Source organism: Lepidochelys kempii, chromosome 6, assembly GCF_965140265.1.
Source record: "Lepidochelys kempii isolate rLepKem1 chromosome 6, rLepKem1.hap2, whole genome shotgun sequence".
NCBI classification, from domain to species: Eukaryota; Metazoa; Chordata; order Testudines; family Cheloniidae; genus Lepidochelys; species Lepidochelys kempii.
The window spans coordinates 78,275,763-78,288,680 of NC_133261.1; the positions used below are offsets into that span (position 1 = coordinate 78,275,763).

General features: G+C 38.9%; 1 protein-coding gene across 3 annotated transcripts in view; it reads left to right on the top strand.

The window, feature by feature from the left end:
- Positions 1 to 12,918, top strand: part of MEIS2 (Meis homeobox 2) — a 185,766-nt gene that overhangs the window by 167,182 nt on the left and 5,666 nt on the right. For all 3 annotated transcript variants that reach the window (XM_073348868.1, XM_073348866.1, XM_073348867.1), the window contains exon 10: positions 11,576 to 11,634. In XM_073348868.1, the coding sequence (XP_073204969.1) occupies positions 11,576 to 11,634 (59 nt within the window). The remainder of the gene's footprint in view (positions 1 to 11,575; positions 11,635 to 12,918) is intronic.

Here is a 12,918-nt window from a genome sequence, read left to right on the forward strand (position 1 = left end):
CTTTGTTTTTTAACCCTTTTCCTCCTCTTGTCAGCCTGCAGTATTAAGGAGTCTGAGTATGGCATATAGCTGGTACGCACCCATCTGAAACGCTGAACACATACTGGCTTCTTAGCAAACGTTCTACGCGCAGGGTTATGCACTCCTTAACATGGTAACTCCATGCGGCATCTGCTTGTGGCCTACAGAATTTTTTTCCCTTTAATAAACTTGAGACTGGATGAAGGGGTCAGCTTCACAGAGGTGACTCTGCAGTTGCTTCTGTGGGAGAAATGGGAGCTCAACACCCCACTTCGGGTACTCAGCACCTTATAGAAGCTGCTCCGCTCCTTGCAATATGACCCTGAACAGAACTTTACTCCATGCTGTCAAGGTGATGTTCTGACTGTAATCATGCCAAAATCCATTGCTTATTAAATACCTTTTCCCAAAATGTTTCTCAAAAAGAAACTGAGGTTGATATAAGCTGGAAGTGTCTGCCACAGAAGCTCTGCCTCTGCATCAGTGTGAACATCTTTAGGATCAGCAGTTCTCAGACTTTCAGTCGTGTGTTTCTATACATTTATTTTGGCTGTAGTTTTTGTAAACTAAGCTGTTAAGATCCAATTTCCTAAGGTCCACTGGTTGATAGGTAAAATACATATTTCCCAGCCTAATCCTTTTTCCTTTAGATTTGAAGCTTTAATGACAATGAAAAAAATATACAAGCATGGCCAAGACAGGACAGTGGCTACAAAGAATAGTTCACTTTGGACAAAATTTGCTGTCAGGGTAAATGGAGCATTCCTTCTGAACTCACAGACTGGTGGTGCATGTACAGGTTGGTTGTAGATGGTTGCTACAATAAGGCTTCTTTCATACAGGTGTGTTTATGCCCCAGGCTTGCTGGCCACAGTCCATTCCATTTACAGAAGCTGAATTAAACAATAACTGCCACATTGCAAAAAGAAGAGGGGGGGGAGTGGGTGGGAAAGGTGAGCGTCAAAGGAGATGCCTGAGAGCTTTGTTAGGGCCAAGAAAAACCCTGTTGCAGTTGTCAGAGCTTGTTGATGTTGCAGAGAACGGCACTTTTTTTTTTTTTTTTTTTGTCTGCTGGATTTTGTGGTTCTGCCTTAGGAAAGAAAGTAAAATAGAACGGAAGAACAAAGTCCTACTCTATAAATCAGCAGCTGCTCCTTGCCAGATCAAAGGAGTGACATTTTTGCTCCTGGACTACTTGTCCACTTTAGGTGCTTGACAGACAGCTAACAGCTGGCCTGCTACACAGCATAGGCGAATCGAGCTACATCTTCTTCAGAATAGATGACAAGCTAATCAGAGATATCCATAACATGGGACATGTGAGTGCACCTTGATCTCTTCAGACACATCCAATACATAATTGCTAAACATTTTTGTGCATTTTTGGCAAGTTAATACTTCGGTCGTTTCCGCTGAGAAGTAGGATTTGGAATGAATATGTTTAGTTCATCATGAAGATGCAAAGTTAAACAGAGGTTAAATTTATAGCTGAGCTCTCTCCTTCAGGTTAATTTATAAATAGCTGAAAACTGAATATAAACTAGTTAGGAATTTCTGTAAGTGACTTTAATTTGATTGACTATTACAAAAATATGGATTTTCAAAAATGCCCAAAGTTAGGATCCCAAATCTGCATTTAAGGGCCTGAATAAGTGGCCTGATTTTTGAAAGTGCTGAACACTTAGCCGCTCCCAGTTTTCAAAATCTCATCCTGTGAGTTTAACATGACAAATAACACATCTTGAAATTCAAGTGTTAGTTAAGAATCAATAGAAAGGTCTGAATTCACTTTTAATGTGGACAGTCCAGTGCAAGCAAAGTAGAGTACATGCCAAATTAGCTAAAATTGTGTTCAGAGTCTCCATAAGATGTATGTATACAGACCTGGAATTTTAATGTCAGTAGTAAAACTTTCAAAGTAATTTAGTTTCTAGTTGCTTCCCATTTGCAATAAATCAAGTACAGGATGAGGTAATATACTACAACTTATGTCTATTGACTTAGCATTTTATCTTTAAGATATGAATAGCTAAGGAACTCTGTCTGTTTGTCTCCTCCCTTCCTTTCAAGTACCTTTGAAAGATCGGTTTTACGGTGCATGATAAATAACCATATATGAATAATCTGATGGCATTCTGAAAGAGTAACAGACATTGCTACAAAAATCATGACCTGCTGGGATGCTTTGTTATGTGGTATGAGGTGTGATTACATTCACTGAATTGTGTTTATTATCATTCAGAATTCCAAGGGAAATAAAAGATAATTTCCTACCTAGGTTAAAATATCATGAAAGCTTATAATGAAAAATCTGTGTGTAGAGGTTTCTTTGTGTAGCGGGAATTCTTCATTAAACTCACTGTTAACAGATTTATTCCTCTAACTGGTTCTCATTCATGATGGGGTTTCACAGTATATTTGAAATCATGGGTAATGCAATCCCCTGGGGTTGTACAATTTAACAAAGTACAAATGGGGTTGTACTCAGTCATGGACTAGCTCACTTTTTGTGGCCAAAATGGAATTGTAGCAATGAAGATACAACTTTTACTCAGATAAATTAATTGCACTCTCAAATTAATTGCATACAGGATATGACTATTAGACAACATATGTAAAGTGGCAACACTAGGCTTGCGTGACCTATGTGTTAGCGTATGGTCCCCCTCTTCCAAGGACACAGATATGCACTCAGCCCACCAGCCATGGAGCCAGGGCACCATCCCATATTCTCATGCATGGTCCCATCTGACTCCAGCAGGTCACAGCACACAGTGATTTCTCCCATCTGCACGTCCCATTCGGAAAGCTATGTTTTGGCTCCACCTCCTGGCTTCCTGCTACATGCAGTGGAGGAGGTCACCAGGGGCCACTGAGCACATAAACAAGTATGTGGAAGTGGGCAGAGGCAGGCAGCCAGGACGAGGGATTACTGTGTGCCCGTTGAAATGGGGGAAAACAGTCAGGAGTGATGATTGTATTGGGTTCTGCAAAACCTAAGGTCAACACTGTATGTTTCAGTCTTCACTTTCTCTGTCTACAAAAAAAAATGGTTTCATTTTCTTGCCCCCAAACTACTGCAGAGGGGAGATTCCCATACAGTCCACATGTGCAAACACCTACTGTATGGAATAAACAAGTGTAACTCTGTAGCATTTGCACTTTCAGTATATGTACTACAAGCACTGGCTGTTAAAACAAAACAAAGCAAAAAACCCTCAAACTCTTGGCTTGAGCCCAATCATTTCCCCATGCTCCAGAATATAACCTGGTAGAAGAGCTACATGTTTAAAGACACACATTTTCTGTGAGCTAAATAAATACCAGTGTTGACAACTCTCATGATTTTATCAGGAGTTTCATGGTATTTCATGTTTAACTTAAGTCCCATCTCCCAGAGAAAAAGTGGTTAGGTGAGAATCTTGACTTTCTTTCTTTCTTTCTTTCTTTCTTTCTTTCTTTCTTTCTTTCTTTCTTTCTTTCTTTCTTTCTTTCTTTCTTTCTTTCTTTCTTTCTTTCTTTCTTTCTAAAGTAAGTTTCTAGCCCTCATGCTTGTGGATAAATGCTTGAAAATGTAACTCAAGTGTTCCCCAAAGTCTCAAAAAACCAGAAGGTAAATAAAGATATATATATATATCTATATATAGATATATATATAGATATATATATATAATGATTTTTAAGTCACTCTCATGCTTTTGGGCATCCTGTCTCATGGTTTTTGAACATTTGGGATTGGCAATACTGAAATACACAGACTTTTGAGCGCTCATAGTGTAATTTCCAAAATTGCCACCTTCTATTAGGGTGATACTTTTACAAGTGACATACAAGACATGGCAGAGGTCTGTGGAACCATCAATGAACAAAGACTATCTATCTAATAGGCAGCCAGCCCTGCCACTTTTAAAATAGCCTAATCTTCCCTGGGATACTTACAACGCCTCTAATAAAGTTATCCAATCCTGTGTTAAGAAGTTTTGTCAAGAAATACTTCCCTCTTTTTTCCCCTCTTTGAAAATCAATCATATAAGTGACTCCACTGCTCAATATTCTTAACTTAAGGAAGCCTTTTTGAGTGGCTCACATCCAAGTGTCTACATTCAGCTTTATACTTTCTTATAAGGAATGCTGCACATAAGAGTTGGCAAACAGGTGTGGCATAGAGTCAGTGAAGCAGAAACAAGGGGTTTATCAGCCATTTTTATATATTCACACATACACAAAAGGACACCTAAACCTAATTCTGTCAGTTCAAAACACACACTAGAGTGAAAAGGTTAAACAAACCAAGATGGTTAGATTTCAGCTGCAAAAATAAAAATCTGATTGATAAACAATGAATAGTTTTAAAGGGGGGGTATTTTTATAGATATTAAAACGTTGCTGCAGTTTTAGTCTCTCAGATTCCACACTTCCAGATAGCTCTGTTCCTCTGAGATTACACATTCAGGGTATGGTAGGAACGAGTCACATACATAAGCATCATGAACAGTGCTCAGCAAAAAAATCACAACGAAATTAGAAAACTTTTCCGTGTGAATTTTTTTGTCCATTTCATTTCAAATTCACAAAATATAATTAGATTTCACAACTAACCAGACAAATTATGCGTTTTTTCTCAGAAAATTGTTGAGTGACAGTGGGCTTAGTTTAAATGAAAACCAAAAAAGTTTTTTTTAGCCAAAACATTGACATTTTTCACAGTTTGAATGTTGAAATGTCATTAGGACGAAGATTAATTCTCCCATCAAAAATTACACACATTGGAGTTTTTACCTGTTTTAGGCCCATATTCAGCAATGAACGGAAGTACGTGTTTAAATCCCAGTGAGTGTTAAGCGCAGGCTGAAGGGCTTTGCTGAATGGGGGCAATGTGGAAACAGCCATTTCATGCAGTGTTAAGTGCCATGTAATGATGTTAAACAAACCTGCCAGGAAAAAAAAAAGTGTATTATATTTTGTGAACAAACTATCACTACTTACTCCTACCACTATCTGTGAACAACAATTTTTTTTTACTCAAAACAAAACTGTATTTTGCTTTGATACATGGAGCACTGAATATTTCAAAAGATTCCACTGGATGGCTCAGGGTCGTGGAAATGGGATGCAGAGAATTTTACTCTTAGTTAGCGGCTTGTAATCTAACCTGATATGGTAGGGGCCAAAACTATGAAAGAGCACAGAGCCCGGATTACTATCTTACCCCTAGAATTGACACCTCCTAATTCAGGGTTGAGGCACATAGGTTGAGCTTTGTGGAAAAACTTGCAGTAACACGCTCACTGTTGTATCTAGTAGCTGGGTAGAAGACTTCAGGCTCCAGGGCTCTCAGTCTGGTAACTTTCGTAAGTACTAAGGGACAGATTTTCAAAGGTATTTAGGTGCCTAAAGCTGCAGTTGGCTGCCGAGTGGGATTTTCAAAAACACCTAAGTAGGTGAGGTGCCTAACTCCTATTGATTTGGATTGACTGGATTGATATGGAGAGGCATCTTTAGCTGCCTAAAAGCCTTTGAAAATCAGGCTCTGTTTGTATGACAGACAGACTATGCTGCTGTAGTGCTTCAGTGTAGACACTTGCTACAGTGGCAGAAGTGGTTTTTCCTTCACTGTAATGAGTCCTCCCCCCCCCCCCCCCCCGGAGGCAGTAGCTAGGTTTACGGAAGAACTCTTCCATCAGCCTAGCAGTATCTATACTGGGGCTTAAGTTGGGTTAACTACATCTCTCAGGGGTGTGAATTTTCGATAGGCCAGATCTCACATTTAATAATAAAGAAAATATATTAACATGATTATTATTATAATTACTATTACTTGTTGTTATTAAGTTAGTGCCACAATCCTTAGTGAGCTGTAGCTCATGAAAGCTTATGCTCAAATAAATTTGTTAGTCTCTAAGGTGCCACAAGTCCTCCTTTTCTTTTTGTGGATACGGTCTACCACGGCTGCTACTCTGAATCTTTAGTCAGGATCTCTGTCCTTTACAAACACCCAGGCAGACATGGTTCCTGCCCCAAACAGCTTACAATGTAATTTGAGACAAGGCACTGCTGTATTTAATCTTTGGAGTTGACTGGAAGTGTATTCTTTTTGTTGATCTATTCCTTTCTCTTTTTTTCAGTGTTAAAGAGTTGAGGGTCTTTCTATGAATGCAGTGAGTTGATTGATGTAAAGAATTTTTGTTATTTTAACATGTCATTGTCTGTTATGGATATTTTAAGTGGAATCAAGAGAGCATAGTGATACTGATGAAGTTTAGAGCTAAACTCTGTGGCCTCATATTCTACCTCCTTCTTCTCAAGAAGGGAAATTCACTTTGCTGTGGAGGACCAGCACAAGATCCTCTCTACCACTTAGGTCTCACATTGCCAGCCTATAACCTAAGGTAGTGACTGAGGCTGAATGCCACTCTGTGCTTCAACCAGCCAGTCTGGTCCCAGGTTGGGGATGAATTTTATGTTTCCAAACATTGCTGTTTTTCACCCACGTAAAACCAGACTGTTATGGCCTTATGCAGGTGAAATGAATTTCCTCCAATAGCCTTACAGTGGGGTTGAAGCAACCTGCCCAGTATAGGTCAGTGCAGGATCTAGTGCACTTGCAGATACTAATCCCCGACTGACTCACAAATGGAATGAGCCATATCTTACAAAATGAAATTTTGTACAATGAAACCAGTGGCAAACCTCAAAAATTGTATTTTAATGTGTCATGCTTGAGCATGCAGACCAAGAGATCTGTATCTTCTGAATATTTTCTTTTGCAGTTTGCATTAGTATTTCTCTGAAATTTTAGCAGAATAAACAATGGTTTATCATAAAATTAAAATGTATTAGGTAAATGTGACTTTAAAATCATTCTGAAGTGACTTCGGATAGAATATCGTAACTACATGTATTGATGCAATTAAATATTGTGTATGACTTCTTACAAAATATAGAACACAGGTTTGTGTTTAAAAAACAGTGATGTCATTTGAATAGCTGCAATTTTTACAAATATTAGAATGGTGCTAATTAGAGGTGAGAAGAAGCTTAGGTCAGCTGGTCTGCCTAAGCAAAATGCCTAACTACACTTAGGATATTCTGCAAACTGTAGAATTCACTAGTTTACCGCTACTGCTCTTTTTTGGCTGAGCACAGATAAAACACTATCAAGTAATGAGATTTCTTTTAAATGTCCACGTCATCTTACATGTTGATCTATATCCTGTTTGACTTGCTCACACAAAAAGCTCCAATGAAATAAGTGGAACCACTTGAGTGAGAAAGGCGAATAGATTTTGACCCTGTGTCATTTATGTGACTGCTTTATGTAACAATGTTAACAGAAATACCTCCTTTCATAGCCAATGCCTACTGTTTGAATTAGTAGGGGTGGTAATCTGAAATCTGCAAGATGTTGGGAGTGAGAGTTGCATTATACACAGTACACCAATTACATGTATTCTCCTTAACAATACATGCCACGTTTATCATTCCAGGGTAAGGGCCAAATTCTGCATGTGTATGAATGCAGAGCTTGTGAAAGGTATCAAATTGACAGCCTGGAGGCTGAAGTCCCCTCTTTATACCCAGAACAGGTATGGCACATATAGCAGCAATGTGACTTTCACTCCTACACCGCTGCCAATGTGCCTGAATGTTAATATGGATGGAGAGAGGAAAGATGATTATGTGGATGGTGGACTGGACAGATCACAGGATGGGGAGTGGAGAAATCTAGGTTCACGTTCTGGCTTTGACACAGATTCCCTGTATGGCCTTGGGCAAGTCACTTAATCTCCCTCCGTATCAGTTCTTTTCTATAACTGGGAACAACAATAATGCTACCTTTATCCTACCTTTTGTTTATCCTGGCTACTCAGATTGGGACAGGAAATGTCTCTCGTTATGTGTTTGTACAGGACATAGTGAAACAGGGCCCTGATCTTGGTTGGAACTGCTATGTGCTCCTAGAATACAAATAATTATTATGATTAATAATAGAGCAGTTCTCTCCATTGGAGATGATTCGTTCACCTTTTCCCTTTCAGTCTTTGCTGGCTGGGTGAAAGCAACCATCAAGGTTGGCAATTAATGCTAAGGAACAGAGCTGTGAATTCTTGTTTCATAGGGGCCCAAATAATGCTGAAAATAGTGTTATTTGTACTTTTGTTTAATTTTTTCACTGGTCTTGTAATATCCCTTAAAAACATTTCTGCCAAAGTAACGTTACAGTGTTTCTGTAATACATGAACTGAAATATTTTGCGAGGACTAGATCTTGCTTTATTTTGGTCCCAAAAATAACACCCTGAGGCATTTAAAAGAAAAGCCTTCTGAAAATGTAAAGTCTAGACTCTAGGGCAGGGACTATGGCTTCCATTTCTCTATTATGCATCATTCACATTGATGGTGCATGAAAATTATAATACACAAACACTATTCTGTGCATTTCTGCCAGTTGTGCTGGCAGTTTATGTGATATAGTCATTGCTAATGAATATTGGACCTGATTTTCAACCTGAACGGAACTCTACATCTGCTTTTGCATCTGCAGTTTTATTGATACAAATAATTTCAGATGACGTTTTGCAGATATAGTTACTTGAGGGCATAAGTGATGCAATTTTAGGCTGGGATTTTCAAAGGGAATTAAATTTCAATGGGATTTGGGTGCCTAACTCTCCTATGCTCCTTTGAAAACCTAGATGTCCAGGTACTTGACTGTACCCCTGCCCCCTACAGCAAGGTACTTGCATGTCTAAGTGACATCAATTGCTCTTGCAATTTTTTGTATGTGCAAAATTGGAGGAACAAAAAGGAGCGCCTAGAAAGTAGGGTTCAAATTCAAGTGCTATGTTCGTTAGCAATTATATCTATGGTGGTCTTTCAGCATTTACTGGAAATATGTGGCTTTATAATTTAGTACATGTCTCCCTAGTGGATTTTTTTCTGTAAGGCAGTACAGCTTTGGGGGCTCACTTTCAGGGCTTCAGCTTCCTCATCAAAAAATACCTCCTGAATCATCGAGTAGTTCATACAGAAGAGCTAGAATTACTCCTGTGGGTTTAATAAACCTAGGGCAAAATGTCTTCCTTTGGAAGTGAACGGCTGACAAGTGCATGCAGAAACAGAGGCTGGGTTTTCAGAATTCATCCCATAAAGCCAGTATCCTGGTTGAATACGTAACACTGTCAAACCAAATTTTGTATGCTCATACATGTGAGCCAGTTGAGTCACTTTACTTTCCGGACTTAAAATGTTCTCAATGCCCTGCATTGTTGTGTAAACCCCATTGAAAAACCACTTCAGAGGACGCCCATTTTTTTACTAATGTAAACATTCTGACCAGTATCCAAAGCTATGACCTCTAGGTGAACCTTTAACCTTCCCCTTAATTATTTGTTTGAAGGCAGTGTGGAGTTCTCCTGCTGAGACTGAAGAACCATAATGCCTTGCAGCCCTGTGAGTAAGGGAGTGTTGGGAGGGAAGTGGAAAGGGACATAAATAAGGGGACCACCAGATGTAAATAATAAAAGTGGTTGGGGTTTAAATAAAAACTGAAAAAGCAATTTAGTTGCCCTAAAGAGTGGCTGGATTGAAGAAAATAGGGGCTCAGAAGACAAAAAGTGGGGGAGGGTCTCTTGTCTATGATTTTTTACAGGCCGTCCAAATAAGCACTCACTGCATTCTTTAAAACCTTGCCATCTGTATACATCATTAGAAGCTCATAGGAGAAGAGAAAACAGTCTTATCAGGCTTTTCTCTTAATCTCTATTGGCCTTAACTTTAGCTGATAAAAGGCATGCTGGATACAGAAGGTTCAGGTCAGCCCCCATTTGGTCAACGTGCTAACATTGCTGGAAAGCAGCTAAGCAAATTAAGTCCTATCAGAGACCTTTGTCTTTGGGGACGGAAACTGTGTCTAGAAGTCACAGTGTTAGAGTAGGAAATACCTCCACCAAGCTGAAATCACTGCTAGCTGAAGAAATGAGCAACAGAATCAATTCTTTGTTTTTATTTTTAATACTTGAAGTCTCCTCTTGACTAATTCAGAGGCAGGATGACATTTTTGACAACTGAGCTACACTTTCCTTGAAGAATAAAGAATGCCTTTGTTTTGGATGTAAACATAGAGATGCAAAAAAGCCCTTTGGTGTTATTTGTAGCATTTATGCATCTGTCTAATGGAATTCCCACCAGTGTGATTACAGGAGATCTAAACAAAGGTGTACTGTCTTTTGTTATCTTTGATGGACTTTAACCTGAGGGGAGCAACACAGTGGCTAGTATAGTATATGTCGGATGCCCAGCTGTGTAAGTGTTAGAATTCTACGAAGTGAGCTGATTAATTGAATTTTCCATTATTGACTGAAAAACTCCCATTAACTTCAGTGGACTTTGGATCAGGCCCAATGGCAGCTAAGGAGGCTGTTTTGGATGATGAGCATGTTAGTATTTCTGAAGAGGATTAAACACTAGTATTCAACTTCATTAGCACTCCTTAAGGGTCACTAGACTGAAGTCTGAACTGTGAAATACCAGACAAAACCTGAACATAAGCTTGAAAGTGTTCTTAAAACACAAAGAACAGGGATAAAAATAAAAACAAGTGTGGTTTGTGAGCCATAGAAAATTGCCTTGTTTTGAATAAATTGTATAAATAATATGGGGGGGGGGTATTTTTACTGGGTTTGAGCTGATGTGGATTGTTGTGCATTAAACTAACAGAAAATATGCAAACTTTTTTTGTGGGTTACCAACCAAATTAAATTCAGGCTTACTAGCCAAACAACTGGCTTTACCTAATGCTCAAACGCTTCGGCCACTACTCCAGCTATGGTACCTGATTTGAGGAAAAGTTCTTTTGGGCCTAATATTAAACACATGTACCTATGACTCCCTCTTTCTACTGAGTTGAAAGGTGCCTCAGTTTATGGTCAGCAGTTGCTTAATGCTCTGCCTTGGGTGTCCCACTCTTGGCTGAAAAGGTCGCCCCCAGCTGGCACTGACCTCTAAATGACCCCTGACTTTACAGGCTTAAACTGCAGGAGTTGCAGAAGAGCAGAAGTCTTTCTGGGCCAGCACTTATTGCTGCTGTGCTGGTGATAAAACTTCAGACAGCCTAATTGATGGCTTTGCTGACCTAACAATACCTTGTGAAAGCACAGAGTGGCAAAGCCTGGTCTTCATTTATGGCCAGCTGCAAGGGTAGCTGAATCCCCTATGATGAAGAAAAAAAAAGTCTTCTAGCCTGTGAACTTTAACCAGGTTCCTAGTTACTCTAAGAAGTTAGAGAAACAGTTGTCTTGTAACACAAGTTTTCATTCACATTTACTTGTTCACAGCCTTCTGGTAGATCCAGTCTTAAACTGGCTAGTAAGATAAGCATGTTAACAAGTTACAATTTCTGAGCACTTTGAGGGAAATCTTCTAAAGTGAAGTTATATATATTTTTTACATGCTGCTGTATCGCACTGAATCCCTGCCAGAGTTAAAGCAAAGGTGTACTTAAAAGACAGAAGCAAGCTGATGAATGGACTTCTATTCTTTCTGTTCTGTTTTAGGTTTATTAATGCCAGAAGAAGAATAGTACAGCCTATGATTGACCAGTCAAATCGAGCAGGCAAGTTCCAAGTAGTATCTGTATTCAAGTCCCACAGGCGCAAATCCTCATCAAGTTATTCTTCAGGAGTCCCATCACCTGGTAAATAAATGCCTCAACTAGGCATTCTGGGAGATTATTTTTTCTTATGTCCCCAGAATTCCGCTGTAGGAAGCAACTTCACTAATTGGTGCTAATTGGAGATTTCCCACCCTGACTCTACTGAAACTGCTTTTTATTTTCTCTCTGAATTGGTAATTGGGTACAAGTACTATTGCCACAAGCAGTTTGTTTGACTGTGAGCTCTTGAATTACTCATTGCTTGTCTGCATCCAATCAGCAGGACAATCTCATTTTCTTGCTACCCACAACTCCTTGGTGTATGCATTGCTTTCACTTCTGTAGGGCTAGCTGTAAAACTCATTGTATCCATTCATTTGCTTTGACTATTCACAATATGCAACTACCGTCTGACATGCTACCATACTGACCAAAAAAAAATTATTAAAAGATTATTACTTTTGTTTAAGAATGCACCAAATCTATTCCCGTTAAAATACATGATTTCTGTAGCAACATTTTTATTTTTTATTTTTTTTAGTTTCTTTTAAAACATTCATAAGCCGTAACTGTTCAGAACTACAACTGGTACAGTGCTAATCATTCTACTTTGTAATATGCATTTCCTTAGCTTACGAGGGAGTTGTGGTTTCCTGCAATGAGGTTATGGGATAAAACTGTTCTCCATGTGGTGATGACTGTTGTCACTAACAAGGGCTTTAACTTGATGGTGATTTCGCCTGCTGCTTCACTTTAAAGATTTGAAAAGGTTATTAAGCCTTTGGGAAAATCTTCCCATGTGGCATTAAATTTCTTTTCCTCTAACAGGTAAAAAAAAAAAAGGCGGGGGGGACCCTAAAGCAACTAACCACACAAAACACTAAACCAAATACAAAGTGTATCTGTAAACATGAGCAGTGATGTCCACACACGTTAGAGTAAGTGACTGTATGTTTTTGTGTTTTAAAATAGTAATAGATTTGACCACAAGTGTCTTGCATTGCCAACTCCAAATGCTCGACTTTAAATAATTAGTAAGGAGTACACTAGGTCCTTATTTCATTAAGAAAAATACCTAGTGCTGAGAGGCACTTCCACCATTCTGCATTAAAGGTAAGTAAAGAAGCAGATCCTGTGCAAGAGGACTGACTTGACCAACTTGTTTATTAGGCCTCCCGCATAACATTGTTATTCTATAGTCCTGTAACATAATCAGCTCATAAAAACACAACCTGTTTTTAAAGC